General features: G+C 43.3%; 1 protein-coding gene across 1 annotated transcript in view; it reads left to right on the top strand.

The window, feature by feature from the left end:
* DNAH10 (dynein axonemal heavy chain 10) overlaps window positions 1-17967 on the top strand; it is a 54739-nt gene that overhangs the window by 36222 nt on the left and 550 nt on the right. Inside the window, exons 53-77 of the mRNA XM_065692887.1 lie at window positions 137-217; window positions 623-820; window positions 1459-1620; window positions 2152-2326; window positions 3170-3351; window positions 4118-4254; window positions 5135-5352; window positions 5710-5931; window positions 6541-6688; window positions 7316-7595; window positions 7912-8141; window positions 8816-9089; window positions 9476-9580; window positions 10090-10244; window positions 11012-11166; window positions 11378-11561; window positions 12401-12601; window positions 13786-13995; window positions 14382-14477; window positions 15176-15347; window positions 15782-15913; window positions 16198-16409; window positions 16485-16652; window positions 16862-17042; window positions 17646-17791. Coding sequence (XP_065548959.1) covers window positions 137-217; window positions 623-820; window positions 1459-1620; window positions 2152-2326; window positions 3170-3351; window positions 4118-4254; window positions 5135-5352; window positions 5710-5931; window positions 6541-6688; window positions 7316-7595; window positions 7912-8141; window positions 8816-9089; window positions 9476-9580; window positions 10090-10244; window positions 11012-11166; window positions 11378-11561; window positions 12401-12601; window positions 13786-13995; window positions 14382-14477; window positions 15176-15347; window positions 15782-15913; window positions 16198-16409; window positions 16485-16652; window positions 16862-17042; window positions 17646-17791 — 4424 coding nt within the window. The remainder of the gene's footprint in view (window positions 1-136; window positions 218-622; window positions 821-1458; window positions 1621-2151; window positions 2327-3169; window positions 3352-4117; window positions 4255-5134; window positions 5353-5709; window positions 5932-6540; window positions 6689-7315; window positions 7596-7911; window positions 8142-8815; window positions 9090-9475; window positions 9581-10089; window positions 10245-11011; window positions 11167-11377; window positions 11562-12400; window positions 12602-13785; window positions 13996-14381; window positions 14478-15175; window positions 15348-15781; window positions 15914-16197; window positions 16410-16484; window positions 16653-16861; window positions 17043-17645; window positions 17792-17967) is intronic.

Below are 17967 nucleotides of genomic sequence, written 5' to 3'. Positions count from 1 at the left end.
ATTTTCTTGCTAAGCAGGAATCAAATAAGATAGATCCTGTAGATTCTTGATGCAAATAAAGTTAGGAACAGGACTGCCTATTAGAGTCCAGATTTACAAAGGAGTTTTTGTCATAACACTATCCTTTTATTTTAAGGCCTTGTCAACAACACTGGTATTGACTGGTTCTTGCCCTGGCCCCCACAGGCCTTGCATGCAGTTGCACAATCCTTTGTTGGTATGTAAAACGTCAGTATTTTAAGCCATTAACCCTTTGGATAGCCTAAGAAAGAGATTCTTTACTTTGCAGTTATTGTAGATTTCATGATTTGATTTCCCGTTGTGCCTGTTACCCTGAGTCTAATTGGCTACGTGCAAAATCCCAGGCAAAAAGTGCTTTTGGGTTAGTTTCTCACTTGCTTAACCTTCAAGTTCCCAGCACTGCAGACAGTGTGGCCTACCAGGAGGACCACGTTCACTTCTGACTCTGCTGTGATTGTGCTTTTTGCCCCTAAAAGCCGACTTTTTTTTGCTTAGCTTAGATGTAGATAAGAAAGATGGTAATTGGCATACTCGTAAAAGAATACCAAACCAAACCCCAAACAAACCTTTGAAATTTGTTATTTATTCTGCTCCACTGTAGGAAATAGCTCACGCATCCCATCAGGTTGCTCCAAGGCAGTGATTGAGCACATGGTTCTGGTGCATGAATCTGTAGGGGATTTCAGCAAGAGGTTTCTGCAGAAACTCAGACGTACGAACCATGTTACACCAAAGAATTACCTTGATTTTATCAATACTTACGCAAAATTGCTGGAGGAGAAAAACGAGTTCATTTCAGGTAAGGTTAGGTAGATGTTTTCTGCTCTTTATCAAGTGATTGATTGAAATACTTAAGCAAGAAAAGAAATTGGGGTGAGAACCCCACATATGACCCACATCATGCAAAAATTGTTTTCTCAGTACTATCTCAAATGCTGTGCTGGCATCTAGCTTTGACATTGGACCAATATCCTGAATGTGAGTGTTCAGACTCTGTCAAATGGTGGGTTCTCCTCAGATTCTTCTATGCGTGAACCTGAGCCAGAATCCGCAAACCAGACAGTCCTCTGCCTGGGGAGGAGTCTGGTTAAATCTAATACCAGCTCAGCCTAGCTCAAAGCTTGACATTCTTCCTCAAGCAGCAGTTCTTATTCATACTTCAGTGGGCACTGAAATATCTGAAGAGGATAAAACATGAACAGTGCAATATGGAAAGCGACCTGTGGCACAGGGCCACTGTGTGGCAGCTTAAGAGACATTAACAACATCTTGTGTGGGAGGCTTAGGAAAGGAAAGATCTCCAAGAGTCATTTTCCTTTCATAACCAAGGTTTGCCTTGCTGCAGAATGCACCTTTAAGCATATTTTCCTTGTCTGTTGCTGTGTGCTAGTACATAATCAATGAATCACTATAATTCTTTCCTTTTTTCCTACCTAGCACATTGTAAACGGCTGGATGGGGGATTAATTAAACTGAAGGAAGCTAGTGTACAGCTGGTTGAGCTGAACAAGAAACTTGCTGAGCAAGAGATTGTGCTAGCAGAAAAATCAGCTGCTTGTGAGGCTTTGTTACGGGAGATATCAGAAAACACAGAAATAGGTAGGTGGTTTACAACTACTGCAGTGTTTCACAGGCTAAGCAAGACTCTCCTAATCTGGGTTTAGTTGGGTTGGAAAACCCTCTGTGAGCTCCAGCTGCTTTTAGAGGTAATACTTTTGTTCTCTCTGTGCTGATCTCATGTCATGCTAGAAGAGTAGGTCCCCTGTCTTGCTCAGGTTGCCATCTTTGCTGTATATTTGCTCTACAGGACTTTACACAACTCAGTACTATGTTTGCCTTCTGTTCCCTTTCCAAGGTGTCGGGTATAACATGGGAAAGAAGGACCTTCTGATTCTGAAAATTACTATTAAAGGAAAAACAGAGGGGAGCATGGGAGAAAAGAGATGTGTATGCTGTGTTCCTGACCCCATAATGGAGTTGTAGATATTGGCAAGCTAGCACAAAAAGGGACTGAGTTGATGGCGATTCCTGATTTTCAGCCAAAAGCAAATCTATATTGGTATATTAGTATATGTTCTGTATATATGTATCTGAATAATCCATTTATGGTCCTGCCTTTACAATTCCTAGCTGAGGAGAAGAAAAAACAGGCTGAAGAGAAAGCTGTGGAGATGGAAGAACAGAATAAGATTATTGCTGTGGAAAAGGCAGCTGCTGAGTCAGCTTTGGCTGAAGTCATACCTATTTTAGATGCTGCCAAACTGGAGCTTCAGAAGCTTGACAAGTCTGATGTTACTGAGATCAGGTGACTCATTTGGATGTACAGTAGCATAAGTTCCTGGAAATACACTGAGAGACCCTTATTTGCAGGGTCTGAGCATTGGCCTCATGTTTGTCACCTGCATGTGAAGGTCGGGACATCAGTTGTCCAGGTGCTGAGGTCACAACATAATCCTCTGATTCCTAGCCCAGGACTTCCCCTCAAGCCTGTTCTTCCAGTTCTTTGGTGTATTTCCCATATTTCTGTACGCAGTGTCTGAGGCACTAGAAACTGCTATGGCTTTTGCCTGAGCAGTGGCTGCCAACCCCCCTCATTTATCCTCTGTGTTTATTCTGTGTGAATAGGAACATATACCAGTTACTTTTCAGGGATGCTTTGATAGCATTAAAATGTATTTCTATGCTGAATTAACTTCTCCCTATAATGAAGCTGGTATTTGGGGATAGATGTAAAAGCACATCCAGTACCTGGCTCTCCCTGAAATAGCAGCAACTCTTCCTTCCCTGTCACATTTGTTTAGCTTTATTTCTCTCTTAGAGCTCTGGATTCTTCCTGTACTGCTTCTCCTGGTGGAGAGCTGCTTCACCACCCTGGGGAAGAATATAATGGCTCGGGATTTTAGGCCTTCCACTGTTGAAATCCTTTAGAATTTCATTGATCAAATTGTCTGAATACAGGAATCTGTTCTGAGCTTTTGACTGGGTAATAATTTCTTGTGTGGCCTGGGTTATCTTTTTCATGTTGTGTGGGTTGTCTTACGTATAGCTCCTGTATTGCAATGACTCTCTTAACTGGAAGTACCCGTATCTGGCATCAGATGCTTTGTCTCCTTTTTCTCTTCCACTGTCTCTTTCATCTGTTTTCTAGATCCTTTGCAAAACCTCCTGTCCAGGTGCAGGCTGTTTTGGAATGTGTTCTTATAATAAGAGGTTACAAAGAATTAAACTGGAAAACAGCCAAAGGAATGATGTCTGAGGCAAATTTCCTGCGATCCCTGATGGAGATTGATTTTGATGGAATTACACAGAGCCAAGTGAAAGCTGTCCGAGGTGAATTACTGATCTGTAGACTTGGAATGAACTTTGGATCTTGTTCATATGATTAGCTATGTCAGTGGCAATCCTTCCAGTGTTGTTTGGGAGGGTGGGATTCACTTTGTGTAAAGGGACAGCACTGTCTGCGATGCTGCAGGTGTTGCGCTGTTGGGATGACTGCACTTCTCAGAGGTCGAAGACCTTCTGTTGTGGTTACATCCAGTTTATACCTTAGCTAGGGTCTTACACACTCTGGTTTTACAGCAGGCAAGAAACAAACAGGATGGGTAGCTGAGCAGGCCTGCTGTCTGACTTAGTAGGTTTAGTAGAATTGTGACTTCATCTATGTGGTGGCAGTTAAAATGTGGTAAATACAGAGCGGAAAGAAGATCAGCTCTATCTAAAGCTTATGGGGCAGACTTTGCATGTGCTCACAAGGGTCTAATCCAGAGTAGTTCTACAGAGAAGGGCATTTTGCTCTTTCTTTGGAAAATATTGCATCTGACTGCTGCAGATTAAAAACCCCACGATCCTCAGACTTGCTGAACAACTCCTGGATGCACTCCCTTCATGGAGAAAGAACTTGAGCAATCACTAGCAATTTTGTGCTTGTATTGCCACAGCCCTGTAGCTTTATCTTAAGGTCAGAGTCTCTAATATTCTAACAAGTATTTCTTATTGTCTGTTACAGCATTGCTTGATATCACTCATAGGGAAAGTGGATTCTCTGAGGATTTCGACACTATAATTCAACTCACTTGCAGTATTTTTGTGGTTTTAGGTGTGTTAAAGAGTCTTAATACTACCTTCAATGACATGGAACAAGTTAGCAGAGCAGGACTGGGGATGTTAAAGTTTGTTGATGCTGTGATGAGCTACTGTGATGTAGTTAAAGAAGTCAAGCCAAAGAGAGAAAAGGTAAAGTGTGGAGTCAGACTCAGAGGAGAATGAAGCATGATGCTCATGAGAAAAATAATACCAGTTCTCAGACTGCTTTTTCTTTGAAGTGCTTAAAAAGAGGTGTTTAGGAGAGCTATTGCAGTAGGAGTGAGGCAGGTACTCAGTTATAAATTGCTGTGTTTGTTGTGTCATGATGCTGGGACGTGGTTTCCTGTCCATGCCACTGCTTGAAGGAGGAGGGAAGAACATGTTCATTTGGAATTTCATAATTTAACGTGCTTACAAAAGCACAGTTTAGAGCTGCCTATTGAAAATAGACTTGAAAACACATGGCATTTGAAGAGAGCAGAGCTCAGTAGTATACAACATCCATGTCCCTTAAGCAGACTGTTTGATTTTTTAGACTGACTGGGAAGTCAGCTGTATTGTTAGAGGAAATCTAATGTGCAACAGATGATGCTGGGAAACTTTCTTCAAGAAAAGGTTGTTACATACAACTGACTGCTGAGAAAGTATATTCACTAGATGATGAGCCTGACTATTTTTTGAGGCCTTAATACTGTCGTTATTAAGCAGACAAACCTCCCCTTTTGTCACAGGATGACAGTCCCACTGACCTCCAATGTCAACAGGACTGTCACATGCTTTAATAAACCTTGTGGGCACAAAACTCTAAGAGATTTATCTGCTTTGGAACTGTAGTATCAGACCTTGATGTATATATTTGTGATAGGGAGAGGTGAGTGAGAGACAGTGCCAGTTATTTCGGTTTACACTCTTTACTACCAGGACACTTTGAAATACATGAAATAGGCAAAAGAAAGCTGAGAACTTCAGACTTCTCTCCAAAGCCCTTCTTTCCTCTGATACTCTTATGTTCCTTCCTCATGTAATGTAGGTGGCTAGACTAGAACGAAACTATTTCTTAAGTAAGCGGGAACTGGAAAGGATAAAGGCAGAGCTGACCAGAATTCAGGAGGAACTTAAAACTTTGGGGGACAAATACCAAGCGGCAATAACTGAAAAGCAACAGTTACAAGAAGAGGCAGAGATTATGCAGAGAAGATTATATGCTGCTGGCAAGCTCATCTCTGGCTTGGGATCTGAGAACGAGAGGTAAGTCTGGATTCAGAGAGGAATATTTTGACATCAGAGGATCATATGCCAGGGATAAAACTGACTCAGACTGAGATGTTTGTTTCTGAGAACAGCTAATATCTGTTCTAAGCTAAACTCAATTAGCTCTTGAAAAGTAGTAACAGTATTTGGTGTGGAAGAAAAGGATTAATTCAGATTAAAAGGAAGATGGTTCAGATTAATTCAGTATCTGTGGTCATCATAACAGTGAGAGAACAATTGACTGTAAATTTTGGGGTCTGTCTCAACCTACATCTAAAGAGGCAGCAGCTGCACGTTCTGCACATAAACCCTATCTCCCAGGTACAGACTGACCCAGAATTCCTTATAATTCAGGTGGAAAAAGGAATATGAGGACTATGAAATACGTAAGGTGAAGTTGCTTGGAGACTGTCTACTCTGTGCTGCCTTTCTGAGCTACGAAGGAGCGTTTAGCTGGGATTTTCGTAATGAAATGGTGTATCAAGTGTGGCAAGAAGATATTCGCTCACGAGAGATTCCACTCAGTCAGCCATTTAAGTTAGAAAGCCTCCTGACTAACGAGGTGGAGGTTAGCAGGTACGTCCTGACAAGAAACCCACTGACCACTGCATGTGACACTGTGAAGTGGGAGTTTGACTCTGAATCTGTAGCATAGACTTGGCATTGTGGGTGGAGGTGCACAGAGAGAGCCCCTTTTGTGTTTGTGTCTCAAAGATGGCAAGGAGACAAATGATTCTTCTTCTGGTTAACAGAGGTATCTGTTATAACAAACTGTTGTACTTTGCACCCCAAGGACATGGACTGAACTTAGACACATATAATCCCTTTTTAGGAAACTTTTAAGGAGTTATCTAAAATACGTGTTCCCACAGCCAAGCAGGAGTCTTTTGATTGACTTCAATGAATTTGTAATTAAATGCATGCCCAAATAGCCCAAATTTCAACTACTTCAGGGGTACTCACCAAATGCAAGTGTTTTGAGTAGTGTAGTTACAAATGACTAAGACAGTGTCTTAAGTCTGAGCTTTGACAGTGTTCTCACAATCACATACACTATATGCTTCCTTGTGTGTCTAATAGTGTGCTCAATGAATAGCATAATTTTACTCATAAATGAAATGTGCTTCTCTGTCATCAAATTCATCCATTCATCCCAGCCCGATCTTTGATCCATTCCGTTCCCAGATGGGTTTCCCAAGGATTGCCTCCAGATGAGCTCTCTGTCCAGAATGGCATCCTGACTACATATGCAAGCCGCTTCCCACTCTGTATTGACCCACAACAACAGGCATTGCATTGGATTAAGAAGAAAGAAGAAAAGAATAACCTGAGGGTAAAGATAAATGATCATTTTGCCTCTACTGGTTGTTCTAAAAGCTGCATAAATGTCACCTTGAGTGGGGAACTGATGATGTACTGACAAATGTGCTGTTTGTTGTGTCTCTAAACCAGATAGTGAGCATCACTGTTCACGCAACCTTCAGTTCTGTGGGATGGATGTTTTTTGGGGGATCTTGATTAGCCTTACTACATGCTATACATTGCTATACACTATATATACTATACATTAGTATAACCAAAAGCCTGGTGCAAATTTTGTTTTATCTCAGCTCCAGGATGGAGTTTTCTTGTAGGACAATTAACACAGGCAGAGGCACAGTTGGAACTTTGAAGAATAGTTCTCCAGCTGGAAATTATTTTCCTGCCCATGACAGGGGGGTTGGAATTAGATGATCTTAAGGTCCTTTCCAACCCTAACTATTCTACGATTCTGGACTAATCAGGATAAAAAAGCACCTCTGCTCTTTGGTACCAGTGCAGTTTGTATCATCTGTAAAAGGAAAGACTAAAAGCAACAAAGAGCAAACTTTATTAGCGCTGGCAACTCTCGTTAAAATAATAATGTTCATCAAATTGAATATCAGTTCTCTTTTCATATCTTCCTATTATTCTCTTGCAGATGGCTTCCTTTAGTGACCCAGATTTCCTTAAACAACTAGAACTGGCCATAAAGTATGGGCATCCTTTCTTGTTGCATGGTGTCGATGAATACATTGATCCTGTGATAGACAATGTCTTAGAGAAGAATATCAAAGTTGTACAGGGGCGGACATTCGTTGTCCTGGGTGACAAAGAGGTTGACTATGACAGTAATTTTAGATTCTACCTGAACACGAAATTATCGAACCCAAAATACTCTCCCTCTGTGTTTGGCAAAGCTATGGTTATCAATTACACAGGTAAGCAAAAGTGTGCATTTAGTAACAAAGTAGTGATTATGCTGTAGTGCAAATTGAGGGCCTAGGTGGTTGTCTGAAACAAAATGAAAGTAAAGAATTGATAAGTCTACCTTAGCATCTGATTTAATAGAAAATCCTTCTCACTCCTCTCTTCTAATCTGAACATGAGCCAAATATCTCTTCTTGCACCAGTCAGGTTAGGATGCTTTGGTATAATTAAGATACAGAGTTGTTAACCAAGTCACTCTGTTGCATTGCTGTAGTTTTATGGGGTGATCGAGACGAAAGCTTGTCTGTGTGTGTGTTGTGTCTGCAGTTACACTAAAGGGTCTGGAGGATCAGTTGCTCAGCGTCATTACGAGTTTTGAAAGAAAGGAACTGGAAGAACAGAGAGAACAGCTCATCCAGGAGACAAGTGACAACAAAAACTTGCTGCAGTTTCTCGAAGACTCTCTCCTTCGGGAACTGACATCTTCCACAGGAAACATGTTGGACAACTTTGACTTAGTGCAAACCCTGGAAGAGACAAAAACCAAAGCTACCGAGGTACCAGCTCTAGGCTTCTTGAAAGGCTATCTGTTAATAGAGTGCTGTCTTTCCTTTTTAATTGTGTTCCATCTTTCACCTTTGAAGCTAGGAATTAGTTTGAAAGGAAATTGAGAGTTTTCTCATGAGTATGTTGCATCTTTCAGTCCTGGACAAAGAACCAAACCAAAGCAGGAAAGTCCTGATCAGGAGCAAAGTAGTGGATGTTTTCAGTTCTAAAGCAAAGAGCATATGATACATTTATTTCATTTCTGAAAGAATCTTTGTCTTGTATTAGATCTGAAATGAAAAATTAAGGTGTTTGTTACTTGGAGGATGTTGAACCTCCATCCTTGGAGGTTTTCAGGCTGTAGGTGGGCAAAGCCATGGCTGACCTGATCTAGTGGTGGTCATAGTCCAGCTTTGGGTGGAAGTTTGAACTAAAGAACCCCAGAGGACCCTTCCCACACTATTTCCTTGATTATGTGTAAATCTTTGCCTTAGATATGCAGAGTGGGATTAATTTTATCCAACTTTCTATTTTTACAATTCATACTGCTTCTTTTGGGTTACCTGTCCAGATTCCCTATATAGGCCACATAGAGAGGCAGGCACTGAATAGTACTGCTTGTTATAATATACATACTGTATATGAGTGCAGTAATTCCGTGTGTATAAAATCAATGTATGGCTAGGTGATTGAAAAACTGAGTCTGGCTGAGACAACAGCAGCGGATATTGATTGTCTTCGCGATGGCTACAGACCGGCTGCCAGGAGAGGGGCCATTTTATTCTCTGTTTTGTCCGAAATGGCACTTGTCAACATAATGTATCAGTACTCACTGGCCTCCTTCTTGGAGGTTTTTGGATTCTCTCTTCGGAAATCCATGCCCAGTCCTGCTCTCCCAGAGAGGTTAAAAAACATCATGGATACACTGACTTTCAACACCTATAACTATGTCTGCACAGGTTAGTATGATTTAGTGATGGGCTGATAATGTGTTGTGAAAATGCTTCTTAAAAGCCATCTCTTCAGATGATTTATGTTAGAGGCAAGTTACCAAACAGTGAATTCACAAATGTTTAGTTCTCAGTTATGCACTTTGCTCCCTGCTATTTACTGTTTGACTCTACATATTACCATGTAACTTGTAAAGAAGTGTTTTTCTTAATACAGTTATAGTAAATCACTGCTATGGATCTTACATCCCTGGATGTAGCTCACAGATGCTGTTTTGACTCTGTAAGCCTGATCCAAAGCCCTGTGTTTGATCACCCTGATGTGTATTTAAAGATTGCTCCAATTCCACAAGTTTTAGCATCTGATTTCTGAAAATGTTGTCCTTTTAACATAGGCTTGTTTGAGAGGCACAAGTTACTGTTCTCCTTTAATATGACTGTCAAGATAGAACAAGCCGATGGCAGAGTTCCACAAGAAGAATTTGAGTTCTTTTTGAAAGGTAAAGTCAATATTTATATATAAATCTAGAGCTATGTGGAGCAACAGCTAAAAGATCTTTTGAAGATGATGGGGTTTTGAGTAGATACGGTTTGCTGTTAAGAGCTATAGCACCTAGAGAAACCAGCGAGAACTGTGTTGGTTTACACAAATTCTGCATTCTACTACTTATATTTTGTTCACTTTGTTAATCAGCAGAGAGGCTCATCTTTCTTTGCAGATGCTGACAAATCTCACATTAGTTAATTATTAGGATGTTACCTGAGAATATAATCTTTAGTTATTTTCTGACTATGTATAAATCATTTTAGAAACATCTGCAGAGCTAAAACTCTGGCTTTTGCAAGCACTTGTACGATGCCATCTTTTCTTCAGCAGATCAGTTTCATCTTACAGTGCTTCCAGAAACAAATTCCCAGTTGGCTCCTCCGTGCAGTGGGACTGTATGTGTGGTCATGCAGTGGAGGATTTATGACATGGGCATTCACTCTGGTTTCTGCATGTGACTAGGCAGTGTTTCCCTGGAGAAGAATGAGCGGAAGAAGCCGTATGCTTGGCTCCCAGATCAAGGCTGGGAAGACCTAATGCGCTTGTCTGAACTGTTTCCTGAGAAATTTGAATCTCTTCCAGATGATGTGGAAGACAATGCAGATGTATGGAAAAATGTACGTGCTTTTTTTGCAATCCTCTTCTCTTGTTTTTTGTCTGGTATTAAATGTGCAAGTATGATGCAATGTGCCATTGCACTCAGCAGGAGGCATATCACCACTGGCTTTTGCTGTTAAGGCCTTGCTTTTCTTCTTGACCTCAGTTAGTGATTGATTTATTTCCAGAAGAATTAAGGCCCTTATTATTTCAAAAACAGCCCCCAAAAATCTTCCCTGGTACACTGGAGATGTTTTATTTTCCAGTCAAATGCCTTAGTTGTTTGTGCTATTGAAGTCAGTGGAATTTTTGCTGTTGATTTCAACAGTCAACATTTCACTCATTTTTGTGCTGCAGAAGTGTACTTTGATCTCGTGGCAGTGAGTTCTATAGGCTGGTTACAAACACAGACTTGCCTTTGTTCTACCTTTAGTTTCATTTCATGTCTTCTTGTTTTACAAGAAGTCTTTCTGTGAGCAACCTGGTAATGTTTTTTGCTTTCGATACTCTTTTTTTGTATCTTAAGAGAATTATTTAACATAAAGGGGAAGGACAGATGTGTTTCTGGACTTGAATGTTTTGTACTGAAAATGTTTAACGTTATATTCACTTAATGCTTTTTATATTCACTTTATCTTTTAATATTTCTTTGCAGCTGACTGACTTTCTTCTTTGACCTCATGTCTCTTGTTTCTCATTCATCAAACTGCTTTTCTCCACTTTCCTGGTGCTTTCATTGATAAAGCCACTGGATTCATTTGCATTGTATCCTGTCTTTTCTTGCCAGTGGTATGACACAAATGCTGTGGAGCAGATCCCATTCCCCATGCAGTACCAGGATGAGCTCTCAGACTTCCAGAAGCTCCTACTTTTACGGTGTTTCCGGGTGGACCGGCTCTATCGGGCAGTCACGGACTACGTTACTCTGACAATGGGTGAGAAGTAAGTCACTCTCTTCTTCCACATCCAGATCACACTGGTCAGGTATTTCACACAGAAACTGTAAATGATTCTGTAATCTCCCTAAGCAACAGAGCATGGGTGATCTCTGTATTGTTTCCACGCACAGTTTGCAATGAGCTTTGATGTTTGTGTTAAAGTCACTGCTGCTCTCATCCAAATCCTCAGTTTATTGAGCTTCTTTTCCTATCAGGTACGTGCAGCCCCCAGTGATCAGCTTTGAAGCTATCTTTGAGCAGAGCAGTCCTTCCTCACCAGTTGTTTTTATCTTAAGTCCTGGCTCTGATCCTATCAGTGACCTCATGAAACTGGCCGAGAGGACAGGATTTGGAGGGGATAGACTCAAATTCCTGGCCATGGGACAAGGCCAAGAAAAGGTAACCTCAGCAAGAGGGTAGGGCCATGCTGCGTGCAGGAGGCTGGTCTCTGAGTTGCAAATCCTGCTCTTAATGTTGTGGGCCTGCTCACATCTCCTTTCCAAAGGGGTCTGCTCCATTTTAAAGGGAATTACTTTGTGGTTCAGACACTGTATGATTTGCCTGCCTGGGAATAATGCTTCCCTGCAATGTGAAAGGGGGCATTTGGCTGGTTGGCTGATTTTACGGTTTGGGTAAGGATAGATTCCAAATGATATTGTTGTCTGTTAAAAAACAGGTTTGCTGAGGAGGTGTTACTGTGCAGCCTTTCAGAGGTTACTCAGTGACCTTGTGTCTCTGTAGGGACATGAGTTAGCTGACTGGAAGTCAGTGTTTGGTACCAGAAAGATATCCTGCTGCTTTTCTGTCTTGCCTGTAGCTTTTCCTTTTTGCCATGGACACTACAGCAGGGATGGTCTTAGCGTAGCAGCTGACTGAATTTGCTGTGATTTTGTCAGTGGGAGAACTCTGTTAGACTCATTTAAGTCATTGCTTCCTGGGCTCTGATCTTCACCCTCTTCTGGGCCATGCACCCTCCTGCACTGTTGTGAAATGCTTCAATGCTCTGCATGACTTTTAATTTCAAACTTAATTAATGAAATAAAGAAAGCATCTCAGAGCAACTTCTTGTGGTGTTGCAAAAGGCCTGTTCTCAGCAAGGAGCATTCTGGTACATCTGCTAAAGCTAACTGAAAGGCTGAGTGCTTGCTAGCTGGAAGAAATCCACTCACCCATCAGAGTCAGTCTGCTCACAGGATAAAGGGAGGGTTACTCACAGGTGATTCTTTCCCCCTCTTCAGATTGCTTTGCAGATGCTGGAGGATGCAGTGGTCAGTGGAGAGTGGCTGATGTTGCAGAACTGTCACCTCTTGGTGAAGTGGCTCGTCAATCTGGAAAAGGCCCTGGAAAACATTACAAAACCTCACAATGACTTTCGCCTCTGGCTGACTACTGACCCCACCGAGGGCTTCCCGATTGGAATACTGCAGAAGTCCTTGAAGGTACAGTGCAGTGGGAAAACCATGGGCAGGAGGACATGTCTGCTGCTCTTACTGAGCAAAACAGAGTGGTTTTGGGAGGTGTATGACCTGAATGCAGCATGTTGACTTGGGCTGTATTTACACTGGCTGTTTATAAGCCAAATCCTTTTTCACCATCCTCTTTATCTTATGGTGATCTTTCCTTTGGGTGAAGGCTGCTCGGCAGGTTTATTCTGAAGCAGTTGTTTCAGAGTAGAGGTTTGTGAGTAAACCTGGAAATGTGACAAATGCTCTTTAGGGTCAACTGCTGCCACAAGTGAGAAATACGTGGAGAGACAGAAACAGCCCCGTCAGCCCTGATGCTGAAGTGCAGCTGAGCTCTGTCTCGCCTGGCAATAGTGCCAGTGGAGCAGACGTTCTAATAGGATAATGGTTTCCAGCTGCTCCTCCAGGCTGCAGCATTCATCACAAGCAGCTGAGCTGATTACTTTGAAGGCCCAAGCCATGATGCTGTCCTAATGCTCAGTTCTGTGGCTGCTTCGACTCTGTTGCGGTGAACCAGTCCTGGAAACACCATTACTTTATTTCACAGGTTTGAAAGCAGTGGCATGAGAGATCCAGCCAGTACGTGCTCTGTGTGTCAGCGGAGTGTACTGGAATGTTCACCTCCAGCAGTGCTTAGTGCTGCAGTGGGGAGGAGTGAGCATGAACCTCTCTTTCAAGACTGCATATGCACACTTTGTAGGTCTCACTGTGAGCAGTGAGAACAAAGGTTTCATAGCACTTAGAAAAAGGCTGCCAGGAAGCTGGCTCTGCCTCAGTTTGATCATCAGCAAAGCCCTGTTACAGACTGTTAGTGGCAGGTAGGAGACAGCAGAATGTGTAAAGTACTGATATGACAGTAAATTAGATCCTGGACTATGATAAATAATAAGGTCTTTCCAATAGCATGAGTAGTTCTAAAACAGTAGTGAGTTTCTCTTTACAGATGTGTGTTTTCCTTGATAAATTCTGTTAACAGATTCTGTGATTATAGAGGGTTCTATTTCATGTCTGTAGTTAAAAAATACCCATATTGATACTACTTTGGGAAGCTGCTCAAAATTTCCACCCTTGCACTGCAGAGCTTGGGGAGCATGGTGCATTTACAGCTCATTTTCCTGAGGCTCTCCAGGGATTGACGGCTTCCCGAATCATTCTGCTAGGTTGTGACAGAACCACCGAATGGTCTGAAGCTGAATATGAGAGCCACCTACTTCAGAATTCCTGAGGATGCCTTACAGCAGTGCCCACATCCTGCCTTTAAATCCTTAGTCTACGTCTTGGCGTTTTTCCACGCTGTGGTTCAGGAGAGAAGGAAGTTTGGGAAAGTTGGCTGGAACGTTCCGTATGATTTTAATGAATCTGATTTCCAGGTAAGACAATGATTACAATGGTTCTTACACTCTTTGAGTTGCTCCGATTGCTTCTGCAGACACGGAATCTGTCCAGCTCTGACCCCTTCTCACAGGAACATTTTGCTTCATGTTTTTTTCTGCTGCTGTGGAGTTATGCAGACACCTGATGTTCTGTAATACCAGTTTTGGCCACTAAAAATCCATCAGATTCCAAATCCCTCAGATTTATATTACCTCTCTCATGGGACTCTTTTCTTAAGAGTATTTATGCTTTTTAATGAGTTGAGAAGTTAGTTAGTTTTAAAACAAGCACTGTGTTAAATAAAACCTATATACGGGTATACATTTACATACCTATACATTTATGAATCTTCTTGTCTTGCGTATTCCAACAACTTCCTTAGGTCTGCATGGAAATTCTTAACACATACTTGACAAAAGCTTTCCAGCAAAATGACGACAAAATCCCCTGGAGCAGTCTCAAATACCTCATTGGTGAGGTGAGTGCCTGCACTGTCACCGAGGAGCACTTGATGGTGAAAGAATGCAAATAAATGACGTTTCCTTTCTGCAGGTGCTGTATCCTCAAGTAAAGCTGAGCATCCCTCCTGGGCAGTGTTGAAACTCCCGTGTAGCCCTGAGCAAGGCACTTAATCTCATTGCCTCAATGAAAAAGGGCCACTGTGTGTAGCTGCACCCCAGGGGACTTCTGGCACTTAATTAATTTTGAATGAGAGAGCCCTTGGGATCCTACTGAAAGGCACCGAACAGCACAGCCTCCCAGTGTATTAGTTCAGTGTGTGCTGCTGATGGGAGCTGTACATGTGTTCCCAAAGCTCTTGCCATGCACTGTGTGACTGTATTGTGTATTGTATATGCAGTGTTGGTTCATGTACGTGAAATCCTGCAGAAAGCTGTTATTTTAGTCACTTTCTGTCACAGCTGAGTGTGAGCCAGCACCCGAGGAAGGTGCCACTGCACATAAAGCTCAGAGAAGGGCCATCAGAAGTGCCTGGAGCTGTGCTCTCCGGACTAAGACCAAAAACTTGACAGGGGGTAGAGGAGATGTACTTGGTGTCCTATGGGGGACACAGCGTCACACCATGCAGTCGCTGCAAAGGCAGGGAGCATTTTGGGCTTTAACTGTATTTGCTGCTCCAAAAGCCAGCACTGGAACACTGCTGCGATTCATCTCTAGGTGATGTACGGTGGGCGCGCAATCGACAGCTTCGATCGCCGCATTCTGACCGTCTACATGGACGAGTACCTCGGGGACTTCATATTTGACACATTCCAAGTGTTCCATTTTTATAAAAACGACCAGGTTGGTTATAAGATTCCGCAAGGGACTGTGAAGGATGACTTTGTTGGTAAGAAATGCTTTTTCTGCCACATCCGTTAGCATAAATAAAACCATAAAGTCTATTTCCACTATACATTCTCTCCGTATGACATTGCTGCCTATGAGAAGCTGAAGGAACTTCAGGCAGTGCGTGTGTACGTGTTGTGGTGTTCTAGCCCACTGGTGAGACTGTTCTTGCTTTATGTGAGCAGCCCCTATAATGCGAGCTTACCAGTGAGCTCCTCGTGTCTTTAAAAGAAATAAAACCCCCAATTAACAGCAGGTTAATTTTGTTTGATACCCTTCCAAAGGGTTAAAAATGTTTATTTGATCCTTGCAGTGCTTCAGTCCCAGCTGTAACACTTCCCCAGGCAGAGCAGCAACAGAAGTCCCTGCACTGTTCTCTTGCCTGGTCCTGTGGTTTAATTATCATGTCTTTAGGAGCATGTCTTTGTCTTGCAGAGGCAATCGAATCGCTGCCACTGGCCAACACTCCGGAGGTGTTTGGTCTTCATGCCAATGCCGAGATTGGGTACTACACACAAGCAGTGCGGGATATGTGGAGTCACCTCCTTGAGCTGCAGCCTCAAACGGGTGAGTTCTCTATGAGTGGTTGTGTAACCGAGAAACAGGAGGGGGCTGGTGCCAGCGTGTCAGAGCCCGCCTCAGGGTGCACCCTCCATGGGGAGGATCATGGGGGCACGGAGGGAAGGTCTGGCACAGGAGCAGGTCACAGCATGCCCAAGGGAGGCTGCTGCAGCAGAGCGTGAAGCTCTGAATGCCAGAAGGGGAGTCAGCTCTCAAAGTTCCCCTAGGGAGTTAACAGCGGGAGGGGGAGCCTGTGCAGGTTTAGTCTCACTGAACCGTTGTGGTTTCAGGTGAAACTGGTAGGGGAATCAGTCGAGATGAATACATTGCAAATGTTGCTAAGGATATAGAGAACAAAATGCCACAAGTGTTCGATCTTGACTGCATACGGAGACATTTTGGACGAGACCTTTCCCCTACGACCGTGGTGCTGCTGCAGGAGCTGGAACGTTTTAATAAGCTGATTGTTTGCATGGCAAAGTCGCTGGCTGAGCTACAGCGTGTAAGTAAGGACACAGCTACTGCTGCACACAGCAGCTGCAGTCAGTCAGGCCTCAGCCTCTCCCTGTCTTTCCAGGCCTTGGCTGGGGAAGTTGGGATGAGCAGTGAACTGGATGATGTGGCTCGGGCTCTCTTTAATGGGCAGATTCCTGGCATCTGGCGGCGGCTGGCCCCGGAGACACTCAAAACACTTGGAAACTGGATTATTTTCTGTATAGATCGGTATAAGCAGTACAGCACCTGGGTAAGTGAGCGCCTGCAGAAAGCCTTTTGTTGTGTTCATCTGCATGATAAGCTGTACACACTGCTTTAGGTAAGTTACCTGAACTAATGGCAGTCACCGCCAAGCACCATAGTGAATTGTTTCAGCACAGACTGGCCTGTGAGAGCCTCGGCCCCTGCGCTGGGCATGAGTTGTGGTGGGAGGACCACAGATTGTCTCTGTGATTGCAGGTTAACGAGTGTGAGCCAAAGGTGATGTGGCTCTCTGGCCTGCACGTTCCTGAATCCTACCTGACCGCTCTTGTTCAAGCTACCTGCAGGAAAAACAAGTGGCCCTTGGATCACTCCACCCTCTACACCGAGGTAACCAAGTACAAGAGTGCACAGGACATCAGTGAAGGGCCTACTCAAGGTTGGTGTTGTTATGATTATTTGGCAAACATAATAAAGTAGTTGATAGGTGAGATAGAACTTGCTTGGCCCACTGAGTCACTCAGCTCACACCTCCCCAGACAATACTCTTGGGTTTACATCTCACAAGCTGGGCTCTGGTTTCCATTTTCCTGCAGGGCCTCTGCAGGCACCCAGCACTGTTTCCCTTCCCAACTCTTTCCACCCATGTGCAGGTATCTGAACCTGCAACCTCTCCCTTCCTTGCTCTCTGTCTCTTTCTTTGTAAGGGCTAGGACATCACCAGCCATAGCAGGTGTACAAAGTTCTAGTTACACCACAAATAATGTATTGAAATGTGTTTAAACAGAATGCAAACACAATTAGGTATGACATGCATAAATATATCTTTATGAAACCTCTATGACTAGCAATGCTCTAATTGCTAACTATAACAAACTCTGGCTAACGAGGCCAACCAGGCACTGCTGCTGGGTGCTAGACCTGATTGGAACAGAGGAGTTAAAAATCCCAACCTGATAGTTTGAGCCAAAGCAACCCCCACACTGTCAGTTAAAGGCACCTGGTTCCATTTACACAAGGTGTTGCACTTCTGTCCTTGCAGGCTGCTTTGTTTCTGGGCTGTTCCTGGAGGGAGCGGACTGGGACATGGAGCACGGCTGCCTTGTCAAGAGCAAGCCCCGAGTCCTGGTGGTGGAGCTGCCCATTCTGAAGATCATCCCCACGGAAGCTCACAGGCTCCGGCTCCAGGTGCCTTCCTCCAGGGGCACAATGGCTGATGGGCAGTGCCTTCCCTTCCCTCCCCCTTAGCACAGGCAGCCGTAGCTTGTCCTTCGCACACAGCCGAACACATCTCCCTGTGTTAGCTGTCACTGGTTGTCTTTTCTTAGTCACACTCAAGGGGGTTCCTACATTTGCTGCCTTTT

This window comes from Lathamus discolor, chromosome 12, assembly GCF_037157495.1.
Source record: "Lathamus discolor isolate bLatDis1 chromosome 12, bLatDis1.hap1, whole genome shotgun sequence".
NCBI lineage: Eukaryota > Metazoa > Chordata > Aves > Psittaciformes > Psittacidae > Lathamus > Lathamus discolor.
This window is presented reverse-complemented; position numbering and strand designations above follow the sequence as displayed.